A 20,594-nucleotide genomic window follows, 5' to 3' on the forward strand; every position below is an offset into this window, starting at 1 on the left:
ATGTTCATATATATATGTAATAATAATAATATTTTTTCCTTAAGTATTTTATAGAATTCACCCAACGAAACCATTTGCATTAGGAACTTTATTTGTGGAAAAATACATATGGTGGTTTTTCAGAGAGCATGTGCAAGTGATGGGGAGGGGCACAGGGAGAGGCAACGAGAGACTCTTAAGCAGGCTTCACGTCCAGTGTGGAGAGAGATTTGGGGCCCAATCTCAGGACTCTGAGATCATGATCTGAGTCCAAATCAAAAGTCAAGATGCTTAACCAACTGAGCCACCTGGGCGCTTTGGGAAAATATTTTTTAATCAACTTCACTAAGATGTCTGATAAGTGCACACATTTTAATTTTAAGGTAAACATTTTAATTTCACAGTTTAGTGAGTTCTGATGTATATATTCATTGATTTAACTGATATGACTATGAACATACAGAAATGTCTGTTCCCCAAATTGTTCCCTTATGCCATTTCCTATCACTTACAACTACTTATTAAATGTAACTATCCATTCAACTCTTCAAAGGCATTTGGGTTGTTTCTAGTTTTGGCTATTGTGAACAAAGCTTGTATGAACATTTCTGTATGAGTTTTTGCGTGGAGCTATATTTTTGTTTCTCTTGGATAATACATGAGAGTGAAGGTGTAGGGTAATATGGTAAAGTATGTTTAACCTGTTAAGAAACTCCCAAAGTTTATTGAGTATTGATTGAAAGATTTTCATACCCACCAGCAAAATATGAGATTTCTACTTGTTTCACATTCTTGCAGTCTTAGTATTGTCCACTTTTTAAATTTTAGCCATCTCAGAGTGTAGTATTATCTCATTTATAGTATAATTTACAGTTACCATACAGTTGATGGTACCAAGTATCTTCTAATGTTCTCTTTGAGCACTTACACATATTCTTTTGTGAATTGTTGTTCAAACATTTTATTCTACTCTTTTATCAGGTCATTTTTCTTCTCAACGTTCACTTATAAAGCATCATAGATGCTGGAAATAAAACGTGTATTCTTCTGACTTTCTGTATGGTATCTTTCAAATAACTGAAATTTTAATTTTGACAAAACTAACTTTCTCAATTTTTTTCTTAATGGCTCACAGATACTGTGTTCATCCAATAAATTTCTGCTTATCCCAAATTCATGAAGAATTTTTCCTGTTTTCTTCTAAAAATATTGACCTTGTCTAATGTGGTCTTACTAGACACAGTTATTGCACTGAGAATTTATTTTTTATTTTTAGGATTTTTTTCTTACCTAATAATGTCACATAAGAATAAAGACAGTATGACATTTTTGTTTAAAGTTCTATCCCCTTTGTTTTTATTGCCACATTAATCTTGGCTGTCACATTCTGAAAAGGGCTGAGAAGTGGTGAGAGTTGGCATCTTTTTCCTCTTCCCCTTGTCATGATCCACATGCTTTCCCAGTTAGGTGTGATACTAGTTGGAGGCTTTTCAGAGGTCCCATTGATTGATGAAGGAAATTTTCTTCCAGACCCTATTTATTTTTATTTGTGATTATGAATGAAGTTGAATTTTGTCATGTTTTTTTATACACTATTGAAATAATCATATATTTTTTATCTGTTATCATATTTATGATGCATTGATGGATGCACAGATGTTGAACTGACGTTGTATAAGCTGACGTAATGTAAACTACAAGTGATCATCATTTATAATTTCCATATATCACTAGGTTTTATATGCTAACAGTTACGGATTTTTGTATCTATATTCATGAGGGACTTTGGTCTATAATTTTGTAAATATTTGTAAAATTTTAGTATTAGGGCACTGCTGTTTAAAAAATGAATTACAGTCATTCCTTCTTCTTGCTTTTTCTAAATAGTTTGTGTAAAATTTATATAATTGTCTCCTCAAGTGCTTAAGTCTTCATTGAAGTTATCTGTACCTGGAGGTTTATTTTTGTTTGTTTGGTTTTACTTTTGGTGTGAAGGTGTGTGTGTGTGTGTGGCAGAGAATTATTATGGCTGTTTGGAAATAAATCCCTTTTTTATAATGGTATATTTCAAACATCTAGAAATATAGAAAATGATATTGTAAACAAGTATGCACACATATCATTCCAGCGAGCAAACAAGTATGTCATCTGTTCAAAAAAAAAATTTTATATTGTCACTTCATACTCTAAGATTTAAGGCAATTTAAATACAAAATAGCTGAAGCCTCCTATTAACTAGGCCTCTACAGTCCATTGTCTTTTCTTTCTGCGCAGATAGATCTGTTGTCAGAATTTGGTATTTTTTATCCCAATTCAGGATATTTTACTTTTAACTTTTTTTATTGCAGTAATCAATAGTGACAGTATTGTTTTGCATGGTAATGACTAAATACATATTGTCTTACCTTAACTTCTATAACTTGCTTTGTTTGGGGCTCAACTTTGATCTACAATTAACTTCTCATTTTGAAATTATACAGTTTATTGACTTGGACATGCATATATCCATGAAACTATCACTACAATCAAGAAAAGGATCTTTGCATGGTGAATTTTGCTTGTGCCCTTTTGTAATTGACACGACTTTCACATTCATTCCCAAACAGATACTGATGGGCTTTGTGTCACTATGTATTAGCATGCGTCTTTATAACTCTCCTCCGTAAGTGGAGTCACGCAGTATATAATGTTTGACTACTTTCACTCGGCATAATGATTTTGAGGTTCACCAGTATTATTGCACGTATTCATAGTTTGTTCTTTATTGCTGAGTATGGATATACCGTTGTATGGATATACCGCATTTTGTTTATCCATTCACCTGATGATGGACATTTGGGTTGTTTCCAGTTTTAGGCCATTACAAATAAAGCTGCTATGAACATTCCTGTACAAGTCTTTGTGTGGACATATGTTTTCAGTTCTCCTGGGAAAATACCTATGACTGCGATTGCTGGGTCATACGGTAAGTGTATGTTTAACTTTATAAAAAAAAAGAGCCAGATTATTTTCTTAAGGCTGTACAATTTCATGTTCTGCCAGCAAAGTTGGGAAGTTCGAGTTATTCTAAATCCTTTCCAAAGCATAGTATGGTCACTGTTTTTCATTTTAGCAATTCCATTTGTGTGTGTTTGTGTGTGTGTAGTGGTATCTCATTGTGGTTTTAATTTTCAGTTTCCTTTTAAAAAGATATTTTCAAGCTCCTATTGGATATTGGTATTTGATTTGCACAGTATCTGTTCAAAGATCTTTCCCATTTTTTAAGTGGATTCTTTGTCTTACTGAGTTGTAAGAGTTCTTAATATAGTATAGACGAAAGTCACTTTCTAATATACAGGCTTTCCCCACTATCTTAAGTTTCACTTTATGCCACTTTGCTTTGATGAAAGACCTGCCTTAGAACCGGTTTTCAGTAACTGAAGAACATCCAAGAGGATTTCCACTTCTGTGAAGTGGTAGGTGCTTCTTTGCTTTATACCATTTCATCTTCCAGATGTTTCAGTGGCACACTCTGCTTTCAGATAGCGAGGGGAACCTGTATTTGCCATGAATGTATTCTCCTAGACTGTAGCCTGCTTTTTTTGTTCTCAGAGAAAAATACTAAAGTCCGACTTATTAATATTTTTGTTCAGTGGTTTATGTGTTTTTGTGTTCTAAGCTCACAAAGATTTTCTCTTGTGCTTTCCATTTAGTACTTTCAGGTTATACATTTAGGTCTGTGGTCCATTTTGAGTTAATGTCCATTTGGTATAAGTAATGTTTGGTGATTTTTAAAAAATATTTATTTATTTATTTATTTATTTTTAAATTTATACCATGCAGATATCCTGTTCTGGTGATCAAGCACTATTTGTTGAAAATTTTTCTTTCTCCATTAAAATTTCTTGGTACCTCTGTCAAAAAATTCAACTGATATCTTTGTGTAGGCTTAATTTTGCTCCATCCATCCACATGTCTATTATTTCACCAATACCAAAGTGTCAATTGTTGGAACTTCATAGTAACTGTTACACTACATTTTAAAGATTGCTTTGGTCATTCTACTTTTTAAATTATTATATACAGTTTAGAATTAGCATGCCAATTTCTGCAAACAAGCTTGCTGCAGTTTGAATAGATTGTATTGATTCTAGAGACAAAATTGAAAATAATTATCATCCCAAACACGTTTAGTCTTCTGAACAGGAAACATGGTTAACCTCCATGTCAGTTATTTTAAATTTGTCTCAAGGATGTTTTGTTGTTTGCAGATTTTTTCTTGGATTTATTTGTAAGGATGTTGTGATCTCTTTTTTGCTCTTGTTCTCAATGATTTGTTTGGAATGTAAATGGAATTGTTTTTAGTGATTTAAATTTCTAGTTAGCATATAAGAGTGCAGTTGATTTTTTTCAAGAGTATATTAAATCATTTATTGATTATCCATGATATTGTATGATACACAGGCTTTATTCCCATTTATTATTTTGATACCATAATTCAGTTTAGACCAATCATGTAAGATATGCCAACAATCATATTAATAACCAAATAAGCTCTGTGACTTTGTTTGGGTGATCCTTTTAATGGTGAACTCCAGGTCACAACAGTAACTGTCAGTTCAACTATGTTAAAGTTTCTGGAGACAGTGGCTCAAGAAGGTTATAAATACATTTTGGTTTCTTTCTTTCTTTTTCTTTCTTTCTTTTTTTTTTTTTTTTTTTAAGATTTTATTTATTCATGAGACACACAGGCAGAGGGAGAAGCCGGCTCCATGTGGGGAGCCCAACGAGGGACTCAATCCCAGGTCTCCATGATCACGCCCTGGGCTGAAGGTGGCGCTAAACCGCTGAGCCACCCAGGCTGTCCCATAAGTACATCTTGAATGGAACCTGGAATCACCTTGAAGTCATTCTAACTTCATATTGTTGGCGTAGTTTACCAGAGTGGCTTCAGAGTAGACTAATTTTATGCTAGATTTTTAAAAAGACACATTCATTCAGCATCATGATCAAACTATTACATTTAGCAATTGATACCACCAGTGCAAAAAAAGAAAAATCTACAATAAAAACCTTTGTTGGAATGCTTTACACTTTCCATAGAAGAGAAACTAAAATAACCTGTTATGCAACTATCTGAAAATAAAGCCCTCAAGTTTTTGTCCATGCATGTGAGTATTGTCTAAAACATGTCTTGTAGCAGCTAGGGCCCTGCCACCACTGTGCTTGGCTGAGTTCACAAATCTTTTGTAACCTGTAGCTTCCCTATCGTTTCTCTGGCTCTCCTGTCCTGCTCAGCTTTGTTTCCTGACATTAGTTAAAATCTTCTGCTGCTGTCATAGCTGTTTCTGATAAAACCACCACAGCCACCTTGGTTTTATGGTTTGGCAAAACATTGGCCTCTACCACCTTACGGGCTTGGAGGTTCTGTCTCCAAAATTTCCCTCGTTTCTTGGATCAAAATTAGAAGATTGATTGTGGTAATTGACAAAATCATTTGTAGCTTTCCTCGCCTGCAGAATAGCTTCCATCATTACCATGTCCACGATAGCCATCCCCATTGTTTCCGTATCCACCAACCACCACCTCCACTGCCAACAAAGCCGCTTCGCTTCCTGAAGTTCCTCCGTGATCATCACCAAAGTTTCCAGAACCATGTCGACCTCTTTGGCTGGATGTAACACTAGCCATTTCTTATTTCACAGTTGTGGCCATTCACAGTATTATGATATTTCTGAATGATAATCTTATCTATGGAATCCTGGTCATCAAATATTACAAAAGCAAAGCCTCTATTCTGGCCACCATCTCAGTCAATCATGATTGCAATCACTTCAGTTTTCCCATACTTCTCAAAATAATCTCTTAGGTGATGTTATTTTGTGTCTTCTTTAATGTCACCAACAAAACTGATTTTCACAGTTAAGTAGGCACCAGATCTTTGAGAATGTTTTCTTGAGACAACCCTCTTTGGATCCACAACTCTTCCATCTGCTTTGTGTGGCCCTGCATTCATGGCTGCATCCACCTCTGCAGTGGCTTATGTGACAGACAAAACCTCTGGAGTGCTTGGTCTGTGGATCTCTTATCATTACACAGTCCGGGAACATTCCCCAGTTCTCACAGTGGCCTCTGAGACTCATTGACTGTTTCCAAGCTCCAGCTCTGATGAACAGCTTCCACAGCTGCTTGATGCCTTCAGGAGACTCTGACTTAAACATCACAGCAGTGGGAGAGGAGACCTTAATGATGCTTACTCAGTGACAACCACAGGCAGAAATCAAGTGCAGTTGATTTGTAGATACTGACCTGGATCATGTGACTCTATTTAATTAACTGATTAGATCTTGAAATTATTTGTATACTCTGTTTTTCTTATAGGGATAAATATATTATCTATAAATAACAGCAGTTTTACTTCTTTGTCTTATACTTTTTATTTCTTTTACTTGTTTTATTGCAATGACTAGGTATTCCACTACAGTGTTGAATAGAAATAAAAACCTATTCTTGCCCTCTTTCCAGTCATAGAGATAAATTTTATTTTATGTATTTATTATTTATTATTTTTAAAAAATTTTATTTATTCATGAGAGACACAGAGAGAGAGAGAGAGGCAGAGACACAGGCAGAGGGAGAAGCAGGCTCCATGCAGGGAGCCTGATGTGGGACTCGATTCCGGGACGCCAGGATCACACCCTGGGCTGAAGGCGGCGCTAAACTGCTGAGCCACCTGGGTCGCCCAAGATAAATAATTTTTAAAGTATGATATAGGCAGTAGGATTTTCTTAGATGCTTGTTGTCAGTTTGAGGGGGCCCCTACCATTCTTAGTTTGCTGAAGTCTTGATCATGAATAGTTAGTGAATTTTGTCTGGTACTTTATTTGCGTCTTTTGAAATAATCATATGGCTTTTGTCCTTTATTATGTTGGCATAGAAGTTTGCATTGATTGATTTTCTAATGTTGAAACAACAACATTTCCAATTTCACTTGCATTTCCAATTTCACTTTTTGATATCTTCTTTATTCAGTTGGTCATTTAAGAGGGTGTTATTTTTCACATATTGGTGAACTTTCCACTTTTCCTTATGTTATGGATTCCCAGCCTCATTTGAATTGTTCTGATTATAAATGATTTATATGCCCATCTTTTAAGGTCTGTATTCTGGCCCAAAATACTCTCTATCCTAGAAAATATTCCATGTGCATTTGAGAAAAATGGGCATTCTGTCATTGTGGGTGAAGTGTTTTATGTATGTCTGTTAGGTTCAGTTGATTTACTGTGTTGTCAGTCCTCTGCTTATCTGTCTAAAAATTCTATCCATTATTTGAAGTGACATAATGAAATCTCTAGTTATTACCTTAAAACTGTCAATTTCTCCCTTAATTCTGTTGGTTTGCTTTATATATTTTGCAAACCTGTTGTTTGTTGTATATATGTTTATAATTTTTATGTCTTGGTGAATGGACCCTTTTGTACATATATAGTTTCCTTCTTTTTCTCTTATAATAGTTTTTGAGTATTTAGTGTGATATTAGTATAGCCACATAGCTCTCTTTGTTAGCATCTTCATGGAATGTCTTTTTCCATTCTTTCACTTTCAATAGTTTTATCATGTTTTAGTTATTCATTCTGTCAACCTCAGTCTATTGATAGTGGAATTTAATCCATTTACATTAAAAGTAATTGTTGTTAGGTGAAGACTTATTTCTGCCATATTACTATTTCCAGTATGTTGATTTTTTTTCCCAGAGTTCTTTCAAAGTTGACTCAGAATTTTTGTTTGATTTTATTCATGTTCTTTTGGTTGGGACAACCTTTTGGAGCTGCCAGTACTTTTGCTGATATCACTGTCTATTCAATTTTTGAAACTTTTGTTTCTCTTTATTCTGCAGAATGGGCAGTTCCTGTTGGTATGCATATATCTTCATATTTCCTGACATACTCTACTTTTGTTACTATTTTGCTATTAAACACATCCAGGTTTTTATTTTAATATTTTAGTTTTGGGGTCTAGAATTTTCTCTTTTTTTGTTTTGTTTTGTTTTAAAGATTTTATTTATTTATTTATTTATTTATTTATTTATTTATTTATTTATTCATGAGAGACACAGGGAGAGAGAGAGAGAGAGAGAGAGAGAGAGAGAGGCAGAGACACAGGCAGGGGGAGAAGCAGGTTTCATGCAGGGAGCCGGATGTGGGACTCGATCCTAGGACTCCAGGATCAGGCCCTGGGCTGAAGGCGGCTCTAAACTGCTGAGCCACCCGGGCTGCCTTAGAATTTTCTTTTATGTGCTTTAGAGCTTCTGTTCCCTAGTGCAGTTTTCCAGTCTGCTTTCTTATTATGATAATGTATTCCTTTATGTCCTCAAATATATTTATGCTAACTCTTTAAAGTCTCTATAGCTAATTACCACATCTTGTTATTTTGGATCTGTTCCTATTGATCTTTATCCTCTTGACTCGGAGTCACAGTTTTCTGTGTCTATGAGAATCTAATAATGGTATATGAAACTTAGAGTACTGTTAGAATCTTCTGGTTTATTTTTCTTGTGAAGATTATTGATTTGTCTTTTAATAATATGCCAAATTCAAAATCTAAACTCCCTTAGTGTAGGTATCATCTTCTCAGTTTGTTCAGCCTTCCAACTCTTGCTTTTTGCTGAGCTTCTTGCAATATTGTTGACAAATGTGAAGGTTATACATTAGCCAATTATCTGGGTGGAGTTTATTTGCAGATTTTAGAGCTCCTGAGTCTGGTTCACTGCATTTCTCCCATTACTTTCCATATCTTCTGGAGACCTAATAGTCTGTCCTTCTACTTTTCATAAGCAGTAAGACTGAATTTACCCACCTATGGGACACTTAGACTGGTGAGTGCCCATTGCAGAAATATATACCAGTGATTTTACCCAGTACAGTTCTCTTCTTTCAAGAGTTAGCATGCCTTCAGTATCTGCCTGCCTTTGCTACCTCTTCAGTGCTGTCAAATAGTGTGTGCTTTTTTCCCCCAGATTTTATTACTCTTATTGAAGATCGATTAAGTCAGTAGAAGCCTGAATAGAAGTTCTTACCACTTGTTTTTAACATTGTGGACGTTTTCAGTACATATTTTTTGTTTGTTGTAGTATAAGCCTTACTGCTTTTCTTTGTTTCTTTTTAGAAAAGTCTTGCCTTCCTCACAGACATAAAAAAATCATTTTCCTGGTAATTTATTTCATTAATGTTAAAATTTTGTTTTGTTACCCTCAGATCTAAAAGTAAGGGTACATGCCATATATGTGTCTTTCAGTGGGCCCTCTCTTTTGTTTTACTGATCTGTAGTAATTTTTAGAGAGCATAAATCACTTTCTTTATTCTTAAATGCTACCATTTTTAAATTGCTCATCAAGTTACATAAAAGAAAATTATAGTTGAGGTTTTACTTGACTGTATTGCTGGTATAAATTAACTGGTCAGTATTTACATTTTTGCTTTAGCAGTTGGATTTTTAAATATCTAGCTTGAGAATCTGTGGAATGGGAGGCCATTTTAACTGATTCGCTGATTATTGTAATATGATCAATAATCAATAACTGATTATTGTAAACTGTATTTGTGAAATTCATTCATATTTTTGTGGTTATAACACAATCTTTAAAAATTTCTATTTCTACATGATTATTATATGAATATATAAAGGTTTATATGTCTGTTTCATTGTCCAAAATCGCTTTGTACTTGTTTTTTTTGCTATGATGAACAACGCTGTTATGAATATCTTTGTTTATATATCCTAGTATCCAAGATTCTTCAAGGTCTTTACTAATACTGAGTCATAAGACATGCAATACATTAAAATATAAGTCTGTTTTCCAAATTCGGTGTATTAATTAACACTTTTGCAATAACAATGTAGGAGAAATCCTGTATGCAATTCTTGGCATAATCACACTTTACATATTTGCAATCTGATAACCCTGTGTAATGCATCACATTTTTTAAATTATGGTAGAATATACATAAGATAATGTTTTAAGCATATTTAAAAGTATAATTTCATGGCATTAAGTACATTTACATTGTTGTATAATCATCAACACCATATATCTCTAGAACTTTTTTCATCTTCCTCATTTGCAATTCTATACCTATTAAACAGTAAGTCCCCAGTCCCCTCTTCCTTTAGTCCCATTCTTATTTCTGTCTCTATAAATTTGACAACTAGAGGTGCTTCATATAAATGGAATTATATGGTATTTTCCTTTTGTGATTGGCCTATTTTACTTAGCATCTCATCTGTGTTGTATCAGACGTCAGAATTCCTTTCTTTTAAAGACTGAATAATATTCCATTGTATGGATGGACCACATTCCCATTCTCTAAAATGTGTGGTAGGTTACCATCACACATTTTTCAACCCATTCTATATTACTTTCCATAGTGTCACATTCCCACATTGTTTCACCGCTTTATATACCACGTCTTCTTTTTTATAATTTTATAATTTTTTATTTGAGTATACGTGACACACAACATTAGTTTCGGGTGTAGTGCATAGTGATTTGATAAATTTATGCATTGTGCTATGTTTACCACAAGAATAGTTATCATCTGTCCCCATATAATGCTATTACACTATCATTGACTATATTCCTTGGACCATGTCTTTTATTTCTGTGACTTATACCACATCTTCTCTATTCACATGTATGTATCACATTTTCTTTATGCATTCATCTGTCAGTGGAAATAAACTTGGGTTGTTTCTACCTCTAGGTTATTGTGAATAATGCTGCAGTGAAGATGATGTGCAAATATCTCTTTGACAATCCTGCTTGAGTTCTTTTGGATAAATACTGTGTCAGTCAGTTTGGGCTTCCATAACCAGATCCCAGACTGGATGGCTTAAATAGTACAATTTTTTTTCCCCACAATTCTGGAGTCTAGAAGTCTAAGTTCAAGTTTTTGGCTGATTGTATTTTCCATGAGTGCTTTCTTCTTGGCTTGCAGATGACATAGCATGCCCACCTTCTCATTATATCCTCAGATGATCTTGGTTAATGTGTGCAGAAAGAGAAAGAGAGCAAGCACTCTGCTCTCTCTTATAAGGACACTAACACTGGATCAGAGAGTCCCACTCTTATGACCTCATTTAAACCTAACTGCTTTCTAAGAGGCCGCATCTCTAAATGGAGCCATACGGGGAGTTAGGTCTTCGACATATACATTTTAGAGAGGCACCCATCTTCAGTCCATGTGCTTATACCCAGAAGTAGAATCACTGAACCATATAGTAATTCGGTTTTTAATTTTTAGAGAAACCACCATACTGTTTTACATAGAGACTGCACCATGGTACATCCCCACCGCCAAAGCACAAGGCTTACAGTTGGTCTGCATCTTGGCCAACAGTTGTTATTTTCCTTTTTATAAATTTAAATTCAGTTAGCCAAGAAATAGTACACCATACTTTCAGACTTTTTTTTAAATAACTTGCCATCCTAATGTGTGTGAAGTGTCTCATTGTGATTTTGATTTGCATTTCCTTGATGGCTAGTGATGTTGCTCATCTTTTCATGTATTAATGGTTATTTGTATGTCTTGTTTAGAGAAATGGATACTCAAAGTTTTTGCCCATTTTTTAATTGGTGGTTTAATTTTTGTTGTTGAATTAGAGGAGTTCTTTATTACTATTATTATTTTGAATATTAACCTCCTTTGCCAATAATTTTTTCTTTTATCCATATACTTTTGATGATATATAAACAAACCATTGAAAAATGTAATGTCATGCATCTTTTTTTCCTATACTTTCTCCCAAGAGTTTTACAGATTAGTTCTTCTGTTTGGATCTTTGATCTTTTTGAGTTTTTACATATGGCGTTAGGTAAGAGTCCAGCCTTGTACACTTGCATGTGGATATCTCCCTAACCTACTACTATTTGTTGACAAGACTGTCCTTTCTTCATTTGAATGATCTTGGTACCCTTGTTCCAAATCATTTGAGAGTTTATTTCTTGTCTACTTTATTTTGTTTGTCTCAGCTCTGTCATTATGCCAGCACCATGTAGATTCATAGTGTTAAAATCAGCAAGTATGAAATTTCCAGCTTTGTTTTTCTTTTTTTCTTTTTTATTTTTTTAAAATATTTTATTTATTCATGAGAGACACACAGAAAAGAGAGAGGCAGAGAGACAGAGGGAGAAGCAGGCTCCCTGCAAGGAGCCCGATGTGGAACTCGATCCCCGGACTCCAGGATCACACCCTGAGTCGAAGGCACATGCTTAACCGCTGCGTGACCCAGGCATCCCAAGCTTTGTTTTTCAAAATTGTTTTGGCTATTCTTGGTCCCTTGAGGTTTCAGTGAATTTTAGGGTGGATTTTTCTTTTTCTGAAAACATTGTCACTCGGATTTTGATAGAATTTGCATAGAATCTATGTATGGTTTGCAGTAGCATTGACATCTCAATAATACTAAATGTTCCAACCTATGAACATAAGATGTCTTTCCATTTATTTCTGTCTTCTCTGATTTCTTGCAGTGATTTTTAGTAGACAAGTATTATGCTGCTTTGCCTTGTTTATTCCTAAATACTATATTTTTGATGCAACTGTTTCCTGAATTTTGTTTTTCGGATTGTTTATTGTTAGTGTATAGAAACACAATGGATTTTTGCATGTCAATTTTGTAGCTGGTAACTTGGCTAATTTTTTTTTTTTTTAGGTCAATTAGGTTTTTTCTTTTTCTTTCTTTCTTTTTTTTTTTTTTTTTCTTTTTTTGGTGGATTCCTCAGGGTTTTTTGCATTGAAGATCATAGTATCTGTGGACAGTCTGTCTAATGTTACTTCTTTCCAATTTGAATTCCTTTTTTTTTTTTTTTCCCTAATTGCTCTGGGTAGGACTGCCAATATTAAAAGAAGCAGAGATAGTATTCATCCTTCTCTTTTTCCTGATTTAGGGGAAAAGTTCACAGTCTTTTCTGGTTATGATAATTGTGAGTTTTCATGAAGGCCCTTTATCAGGTTGAGGAAAATCCATTTTATTCCTCTTTTAAGTGTTTTTTTTTTTAAACATTAAATAAATATCTATTATATTACCCATTACCAAACATGGTTTTAAGTGATAATGAGAGGGAATTATTTAAAACACACAATTGTAGCTTGTGGGAATTTTAGGGAATGTGTAATCTAACTGGATATAAATCTGAACATATGAAAATATAAGTAGCAATTAATGACCAAATGTGGAAAGGGCCAGATGGGCTCTACAGATTTGCTACAGGAGCTCAAGAAGGAGGAGAGCACAAGATTGAGTTCTGTCCTAGTATCTTGAATGTGAACTGTTTGAGTCAGTGCATTAAGCTCTGCTCACCTCACAGAAATAGACACTTCAGTGGTTTATTTATGATAATAACTGAAACTTTGCTAATAGTTTGGCTAGTGTTTTCTTAAACATCAAATATCCTTTTGATATAGGAAGTATCCCAATTTTGTAATCATGGAACTTTAATCTCAACAGTTTTAGGGTACTCGCATGTGTTCATAAAGATAGTAAATGAAAAATTAGAATTTGAAACCAAAATGGACTCACTACAAAACTCCTCTTCCTTTTATTTGGCTGCTTTGCCTTGTGCTCCTTTACTGATGTTACTTCAGTATCTTTCACACCTGTTGAGGTATAATGGACAAAATTTTAAGATACTCAAAGAGATCTTTGAGTACGTTGTGATGACTTGATATATGTATGCATGGTGAGATTTCTCCCATTTAGTTAATTAACACCACCATCACCTCACAGATTTATCTCTTATTTTATTTATTTTTGGTGAGAACATTTAAGTTCTGCTTCCTTAGGGCACAAGCTTTCTCAGCTGTAAGATGAATAAAGTCTAAGGATCTAACCATAGTATAGTCTAACATAGTAATAACTATGGTTGATAGCACCCCATTATATAATTGACATTTGCTTAGAGTTTTTACCATGATATGATGATGAATTTTGTTAAATACTTTTTTTGTGCATCAATTGAGATGATTATAATGTGTTTTTCCCTCTATCATTCTGTTCATGAGATATATGGAATGGTCCTTGATTTTTATATATTAAACTGTCCTTGTATTTTAGGAATAAATCCTAAGTGACTGTGGTATATCATCCCTTCATTATGCTATTAAGTTGGTTTAGTATTTTGTTTAGGATTTTTACATCAATATTAAGAAGGGATATTGGTCCATACTTTGTTTATCATGTACTATCTTTTCTGGCCTTGAAGAATGAATCTAGAAGTTTTCCTTCCTCTTCAATTTTTGGAGGAGATTGAGAAGGATTGGGGTTAAGATATTTTTTTTTTTAACTATTTGGTAAAATTCGTCTTTGAAGACATGTAGACTTGGCCTCTTATTTGTTGGATGGTTTTTATTCTCTTGTATTATTTTTTTAAATTTTTAATTGTAGCTAAAAAGCACATAACGTAAAATCAACTGCCTTGACCATTTTGAAGTATGCAGTTCAGTAGCCCTAACTCTACATTGCTGTGCAGCAGATACCTAGAACTTTCCATATGCCGAAGGTGCATACCTTGTAATGACAACTTCCAACTCCTGGAAACCAAAGCTCTTTCTGTCTGTGTGACTTTGATTTGTTTAGATACTTCTTGTCAGCAGAATCATGTACTATTTGTCTTGTTGTAACTGGTGTCAGTTCACATAGCGTGGTATTCTCAAGTTTGCCCCTATTGCAGCATGTTGCAGGATTTTACTTTTAAGGCTGAACAATATTCTGTTGTGTATATATACCACATTTCCTATCCATTTATCCATTGAGGGGCCCTTGGGATCGTTTCCCCTCTTGGCTGTGGTAAATAATGCTGCAGAGAACAAAGGTCTAGAGATGTCTGTTCAGGATCTTGGTTTCAGTTCTCTTGGCTCTATATCCAGAAATGGGACCCCTGGGTCATAAGGTACATGCATTTTTAATCTTTTGAGGAACTTCTATATTTTTTCTATAGCAGTTGCATCATTGTACATTCCCACCAACAGTTCACAAGGGCTCCAGTTTCTTCACATCTTGTCAGCACTTGTTCTTCTTCTTCTTTGTTTTTTTTTGTGGGGGGGCAGTTGTCATTCTAATGGGTGTAAAGTGATATCATACTCTACTTTGATATGTACTTCCCTAATAATTACTAACATTGAGGATCTTTCCATGTGTTTGGTCCTATGTGCTTTCTTCTGATTCCTGTGTATACTTGGCTATTTTTGAATATCTTCATTTCCTTGAGAGTCCACACGCTGCTTCTCCTGTGTTCCTTAGGGTGCTATGTTGTATTTCTCAATCATCAGTCTCTTGTCCCAGGTATCTACGGGTCTGTTGTCACCTTATGGTTCAGGAATGTAAACCAGGACATCCTCTAGCCTGAGATTTAAACTAGCTCTGAAATGAGCAACACTGAGATGAGTCCGTCAGGCGGCCTTAGACAGGTGGCCAATCCAGTCTGCCCTGCTCCCTGGTGTGTAGGAAGGAGCCAGTGCTGGGTTGCTGCTCCCCTGAAACACATGGGTCTGCCCTGGAGAGAAGCTGGGACAAGGGAGAGCAAAAGATGCCACAGATTTTGTACACTTTGGAGCCTGACTACATCTTGATTGGACATTCATTGGGTTGCTGTTAATCTCTAATTTCCAGAGCTCTTGCAAGATTATTTTAGCCAGTCTTTAGTTGTTTACTTGGTATTTCCATGGGAGCCTGGGGGGCTTGGAACTGTCTTCTTGCTGAAGTCACTCTCGGTGTATTACAGTTTGCTGTTATTTTGCATCCCAAATTCTTCATTTCTTTGAATTTTTTTGTGGGTGTGGCTCAATAAAAATGACAGATAATATTTCTCTTTTGTTCCTATTTTTAAATTGGTTTTCTGTCCTTTTCTCATTGATTCATATGAATTATTTGTATATTCTGGATAGTATTCTGTTGGTTATTTAGCTGCAACTGTGTCCCCATTTTGTTGCTTGACTGTTGTTACTTTTATGATTTTTTAATTAAGTTCTTAATTTTGATATCACATGTTTATGTTATGGTTAGTTTTTTCCCTTTTTAAGGAAGCATTCCCTATCCAAAATTCATGAAGATCTTGTCCTTTGTCTGCTTCTCATCGTTATGTTAATACTGATCAGTCATCAGTGCTTTCGTTGCCTCTTATCAAGATTTAATCAGGTTGCTCTTGTAACTGCAGCTGGGAAATATTCTGCTCAGTGAGACTGAAACCTAGAAGATAATTTTGCTAATCTACTTTAAATTAACATTTGAGAATTTTTCCTCAATTCCACATAAAAGAGAACATGACATTTTAGGATATTTCTTAGGGGAGAATACTATAGATAAGTACTTTGAGATATTGCACATACTGTGTTATAAAGGTTTATTAATTCTAAGGACATTTACTAGAAGATCATATTTATTTAAACTTGAGTTTAGATGATTTCATGCCAGCATCTGCTCTGCTGGTGACACTCAGGATAAAGTATGTGTTTAAAGATTGCATGCAGATTTATGTTTCTCTTCTCCCTGTATATTGACTTAACACTGATACATTTTCTCAGTATTTCCATATTTGTGCTTTCAGAGATATTAATACATGTTTTGAAAGAAAGAGTACCATGGTCACACATCTTTGAAAAATGTCATATCATTACAATCTTACCATATACATCACCACTTTAACTGCTGTTGTTGCTGCAGCAAAAAAATCTATTTAACTTCGTTTAACCAGTATTTTTTTTTTATCTGAAACATTCCCCCAATAAAATATCTATTAAAACTTGAGGAAATCTGTTTAACCTAGAATGAAAAATACTTTCTCTGAGAAACAGTTAAAATATCTCACAGTTAGAATATTTTTTGAAAGAATGATATGAAATTAAATAATGTACTATACCCAGATCCAAACAGTGGTGTGTATTTACTGAATCATGGTGCCAGAACAAAAGACTCTTCTCTGATGGCCCATAATGGCCGTGGGCCAGTGGTCAGTGAACATCTTTGTGAGTCGTTGGCTGACTACATTTTTGCAATAGGAAAAAGAGGGACGGTATGATCAGAGACCTCAGCCCAGTTAGAGGGCTTGGCATCACATGACCTTCATGCACTGGGAGAGGTGGTGGTCGCACAGAGGACAGAGTATTTATTGAAGGTTTATGGTATTCTGGATGTGTTTTCATCTAAGTCATCTGATTTTACTGATTTTAATCCTCACATAATAATATAGACTTGGTTTTTTTACTGTACCTGTTTTACAAATGAGGAAGGTAGAGCTAAGAACTGACCACTTACCAGGATCCCAGCGTCAATGACAGGGGATGTATTTGCCGTTGGATTCTTTCTGCCCATCCTTACTTTCTGTCAGACAGAGATCTCTGTGGTAGCACCTTCACTATAATCCGTCATCCATATGTTGGGGATGATCAAACTGAATTAAATTAGTGATTTTTCTGAAGTTAAACATTCAGCAAGTGACAAATAGGATGTGTGAGGTCAGGAGATGATTAGTCCTTCCTCTGTTCAGGGCTGTCTATGCATGGAAGGTGTGGTTACGGGTGTGGGCCGTCTTCACCTCTATGGCTTCTGATGCAGCTCACCAGGTGGCCCAGCTAGCTCTCTAAACTCAACATTATGTGGTCAGTAAAACCGTGTGGGGCCACAGACTTGGTCTAAGCCAGGATTGGAGTGAAAATTTGTAACTCCTAATAGTAGTCTAACTCCTAGCAACCGACAGTAGAAGGGTTGCTGCTAGGTATTAGAGGAGGGGGACATAGAGGGGTGTTTAATGAGTACAGACTTGCAGTTTTTCCCAGATGAGAAAGTCCTGGGGATCCCTGGGTGGCGCAGCGGTTTGGCGCCTGCCTTTGGCCCAGGGCGCGATCCTGGAGACCCGGGATCGAATCCCACGTCGGGCTCCCGGTGCATGGAGCCTGCTTCTCCCTCTGCCTGTGCCTCTGCCTCTCTCTCTCTCTCTCTGTGTGACTATCATAAATAAATAAAAATTAAAAAAAAAAAAAGAGAAAGTCCTGGAAGTTAGTTGTACAACAAGGTGAATATACTTCACACTGTTTAGCTGTATACTTAAGAATGGTTAAGATGCTCTATTTTGTGTTATGTATATTTTACCACATTTATAAAAAGGAAAACTCATCTTTTTTTGAAAATGTATCCTCGATGTAAAATTAATTTCTGTGGCATTTGAGGAAGCTGTTACCTATTAACTTGCTCTTTATTCACAGTGATCTGCAGCCCTGGATCTTATAACCCCCGTGATGGAACTCACTGCCTTCAGTGCAACAGCAGCCTGGCGTTTGGAGCAAAAGCATGCTTATAGGCCATTATTTTGAGATCTTTGGTGGTTTGTTAAACACAAAAGTATATTTTTGAAATATTAATACATAATAAATCACTATTATGCCAAAATTAAAGACATTAGATTTTACAAAATATGGTGTCATCATTTTAATTGAAACATTGTATGTCTAAATGCTTTATGACTGGAGCACTCACTAATCATCCATTAATACCAGAACTACATATGACTTCAGAATATTTCTTGGATCCCTGCTTTTTAAAAAGAACTTGAAAAAAAAAAAAAAGAAAAAGAATTTGAGATATATTCTACTGGCGTTAGCCCAAAAGATTTTTCAGGATTGTTTTAAATAACCATTCTGTCTTTATATAGTATGTTGACTAATCTCAGGCCACCATATTCTTTGATAATCATTTTAATTCCACCTTATTTCCTTCCTTTGATTTTATTCTATGACATTTTATTTCTAGTTTGACCTTTCATCGTTCAAGGTCACTTTTTAAAAAAGCCTGTGCAGCTTATTATTGCAACTTTTAGCCACTTCAGTGTGAGGCCAGGCCCCAACTACTGGATGGGTTTTCAGTGTAGTTCAGTGTGGCGATCTTCACCTTTTCAGCTTAGAAATGTTCAGATTACCTTTCTGACATTTCAGAAGGGAATAACCATTATAGGTGCCCAGATCAACCTTTGGACTTTCAAGACATGTAGGCAAAGAGAAATTAGGCAGTTTCTTGCCCTGATAACGCCTCTAGGGAAAAGTATCAAGCAGTCATTGCATCTTTTGTCTCATTCCCTTTATTATTGAAGTGTTCTGTCACAGATACTTGTGCCACCACCACCACACCCTCTCTCACACTGGGGTGCTGTATTTGAATATGAAAAATTACCCAAAATCTTTTAAGTACCAAAAAATACATGAGCAACTTACAAAATTAGCAGTTCCTCAATTTTTTCATTGTTTCATTTGTGACATTTTATATTCTCTTGGACATTCCGTTTTTTTTTTTTTTTTCCCTTCGTATTTCCTTTCTGAAGACATAAACATCTGTAAATGGCAAATATACACAGGTTGGCTCTAGGCACAACTGTGCATTGACAGGGGAAAAGTCTACTTGTACATCAATATTTAGTTATTTATCAGTAAATCAGATCTATTTGATGTTTAAAAGTGACCAGTTAATAAGTTAGTCTCTGGCGTGGTCGTCCCGTGGACAAATATTACCCTGGAATTCTCACATAAGTACAAAGGGAAGTGAAATGACATTTCTTTGTTACTTTGTTAGCCTTGGTGACCTGTTTTGTTTTTTATTTTAATACCTTGTAACTTTTATAAAGTAATGTTGTAATTGTTTTCATATGGTTTTTAGATTTTTTTTAAAAAGCCTTTCTTGCTGTAGTCACATATTTTCCATTATACTGTTTGGGGGGCTGTGGTTCTTACAGTACATGTTTTTTGTAACTAGAAAAAGACCTAAGTCCCCATCTCTAAAGCAGGGCAGCCTCTAATGCTTTCCAGTTTCTTAATTGTGTAATAAGATAAACCGAAATACATCTTGTTTTGTACTCCCCCAGTTTGGATTAATTTTTTTTCCTGGTATTTAAAAATGCTGAGGAATTTAACTTACAAAATATTTTCCTAGGGATGAACAATATCAGCCCAGTAGCTAATCAGCCTTGGGAAGCAGAGCAGCGTTAAGTGGTGGTGCTGGTTACCGAAGGTCACAATCCAGTCAAGAGGAGAAGGTGCTCTGGGATCAGGGTAGGCAAACAGTAAGGGAGTCGGGAGGGTGAGGCGCGGGATTGTCCTGTGAGTATAAATACTTCAGTAACTAAGATAACTTCATTTATTAAGATATAACGTAGATTCCTGGAAATTGTTTTAAGTGATGACAGTGCATGGGGTAAAAATTATAAACTAATCCCTGAGAGAGATTATTGTCATAGGTGGTTTTATTTTGTTTGCATCAGGATAATATATTTACATAATGCCTTCATTTTAACAAAGCACTTTTTAACGTTCAGACAACTTACAAAGCTAGGACAAGTATGATTCCCATTTTATACTTTATTAAGCAGGTCTTTTTTCTTATTACAAATGTGTAAATGTGCATTCATTTGACAATCTGTAAAAAGAGCCTTAGGGAGTTTGGCCCAGGAATGTCATCACGTACAGGAAACTATCTTAAGAAAATAAATCAGAAATCAGCTGGAGGGGCCCCTGGGTGGCTCAGTGGTTGAGCGTCGCCTTCAGTGCAGGGCGTGACCCGGGGGCCCGGGATCGAGTCCCGCGTCGGGCTCCCCGCTGGAGCCT

At 35.4% G+C, this 20,594-nt stretch overlaps 1 protein-coding gene across 1 annotated transcript in view; it reads left to right on the forward strand.

Moving 5' to 3' along the window:
* Positions 1-18,320, forward strand: part of ZPBP (zona pellucida binding protein) — an 88,859-nt gene extending 70,539 nt beyond the window's left edge. Inside the window, exon 8 of the mRNA XM_072757402.1 lies at positions 18,210-18,320. Coding sequence (XP_072613503.1) covers positions 18,210-18,304 — 95 coding nt within the window. The 3' untranslated portion in view covers positions 18,305-18,320. The remainder of the gene's footprint in view (positions 1-18,209) is intronic.
* The last annotated feature ends 2,274 nt before the right edge of the window (positions 18,321-20,594 follow it).

This window comes from Vulpes vulpes, chromosome 5 (assembly GCF_048418805.1).
Source record: "Vulpes vulpes isolate BD-2025 chromosome 5, VulVul3, whole genome shotgun sequence".
Lineage (NCBI taxonomy): Eukaryota > Metazoa > Chordata > Mammalia > Carnivora > Canidae > Vulpes > Vulpes vulpes.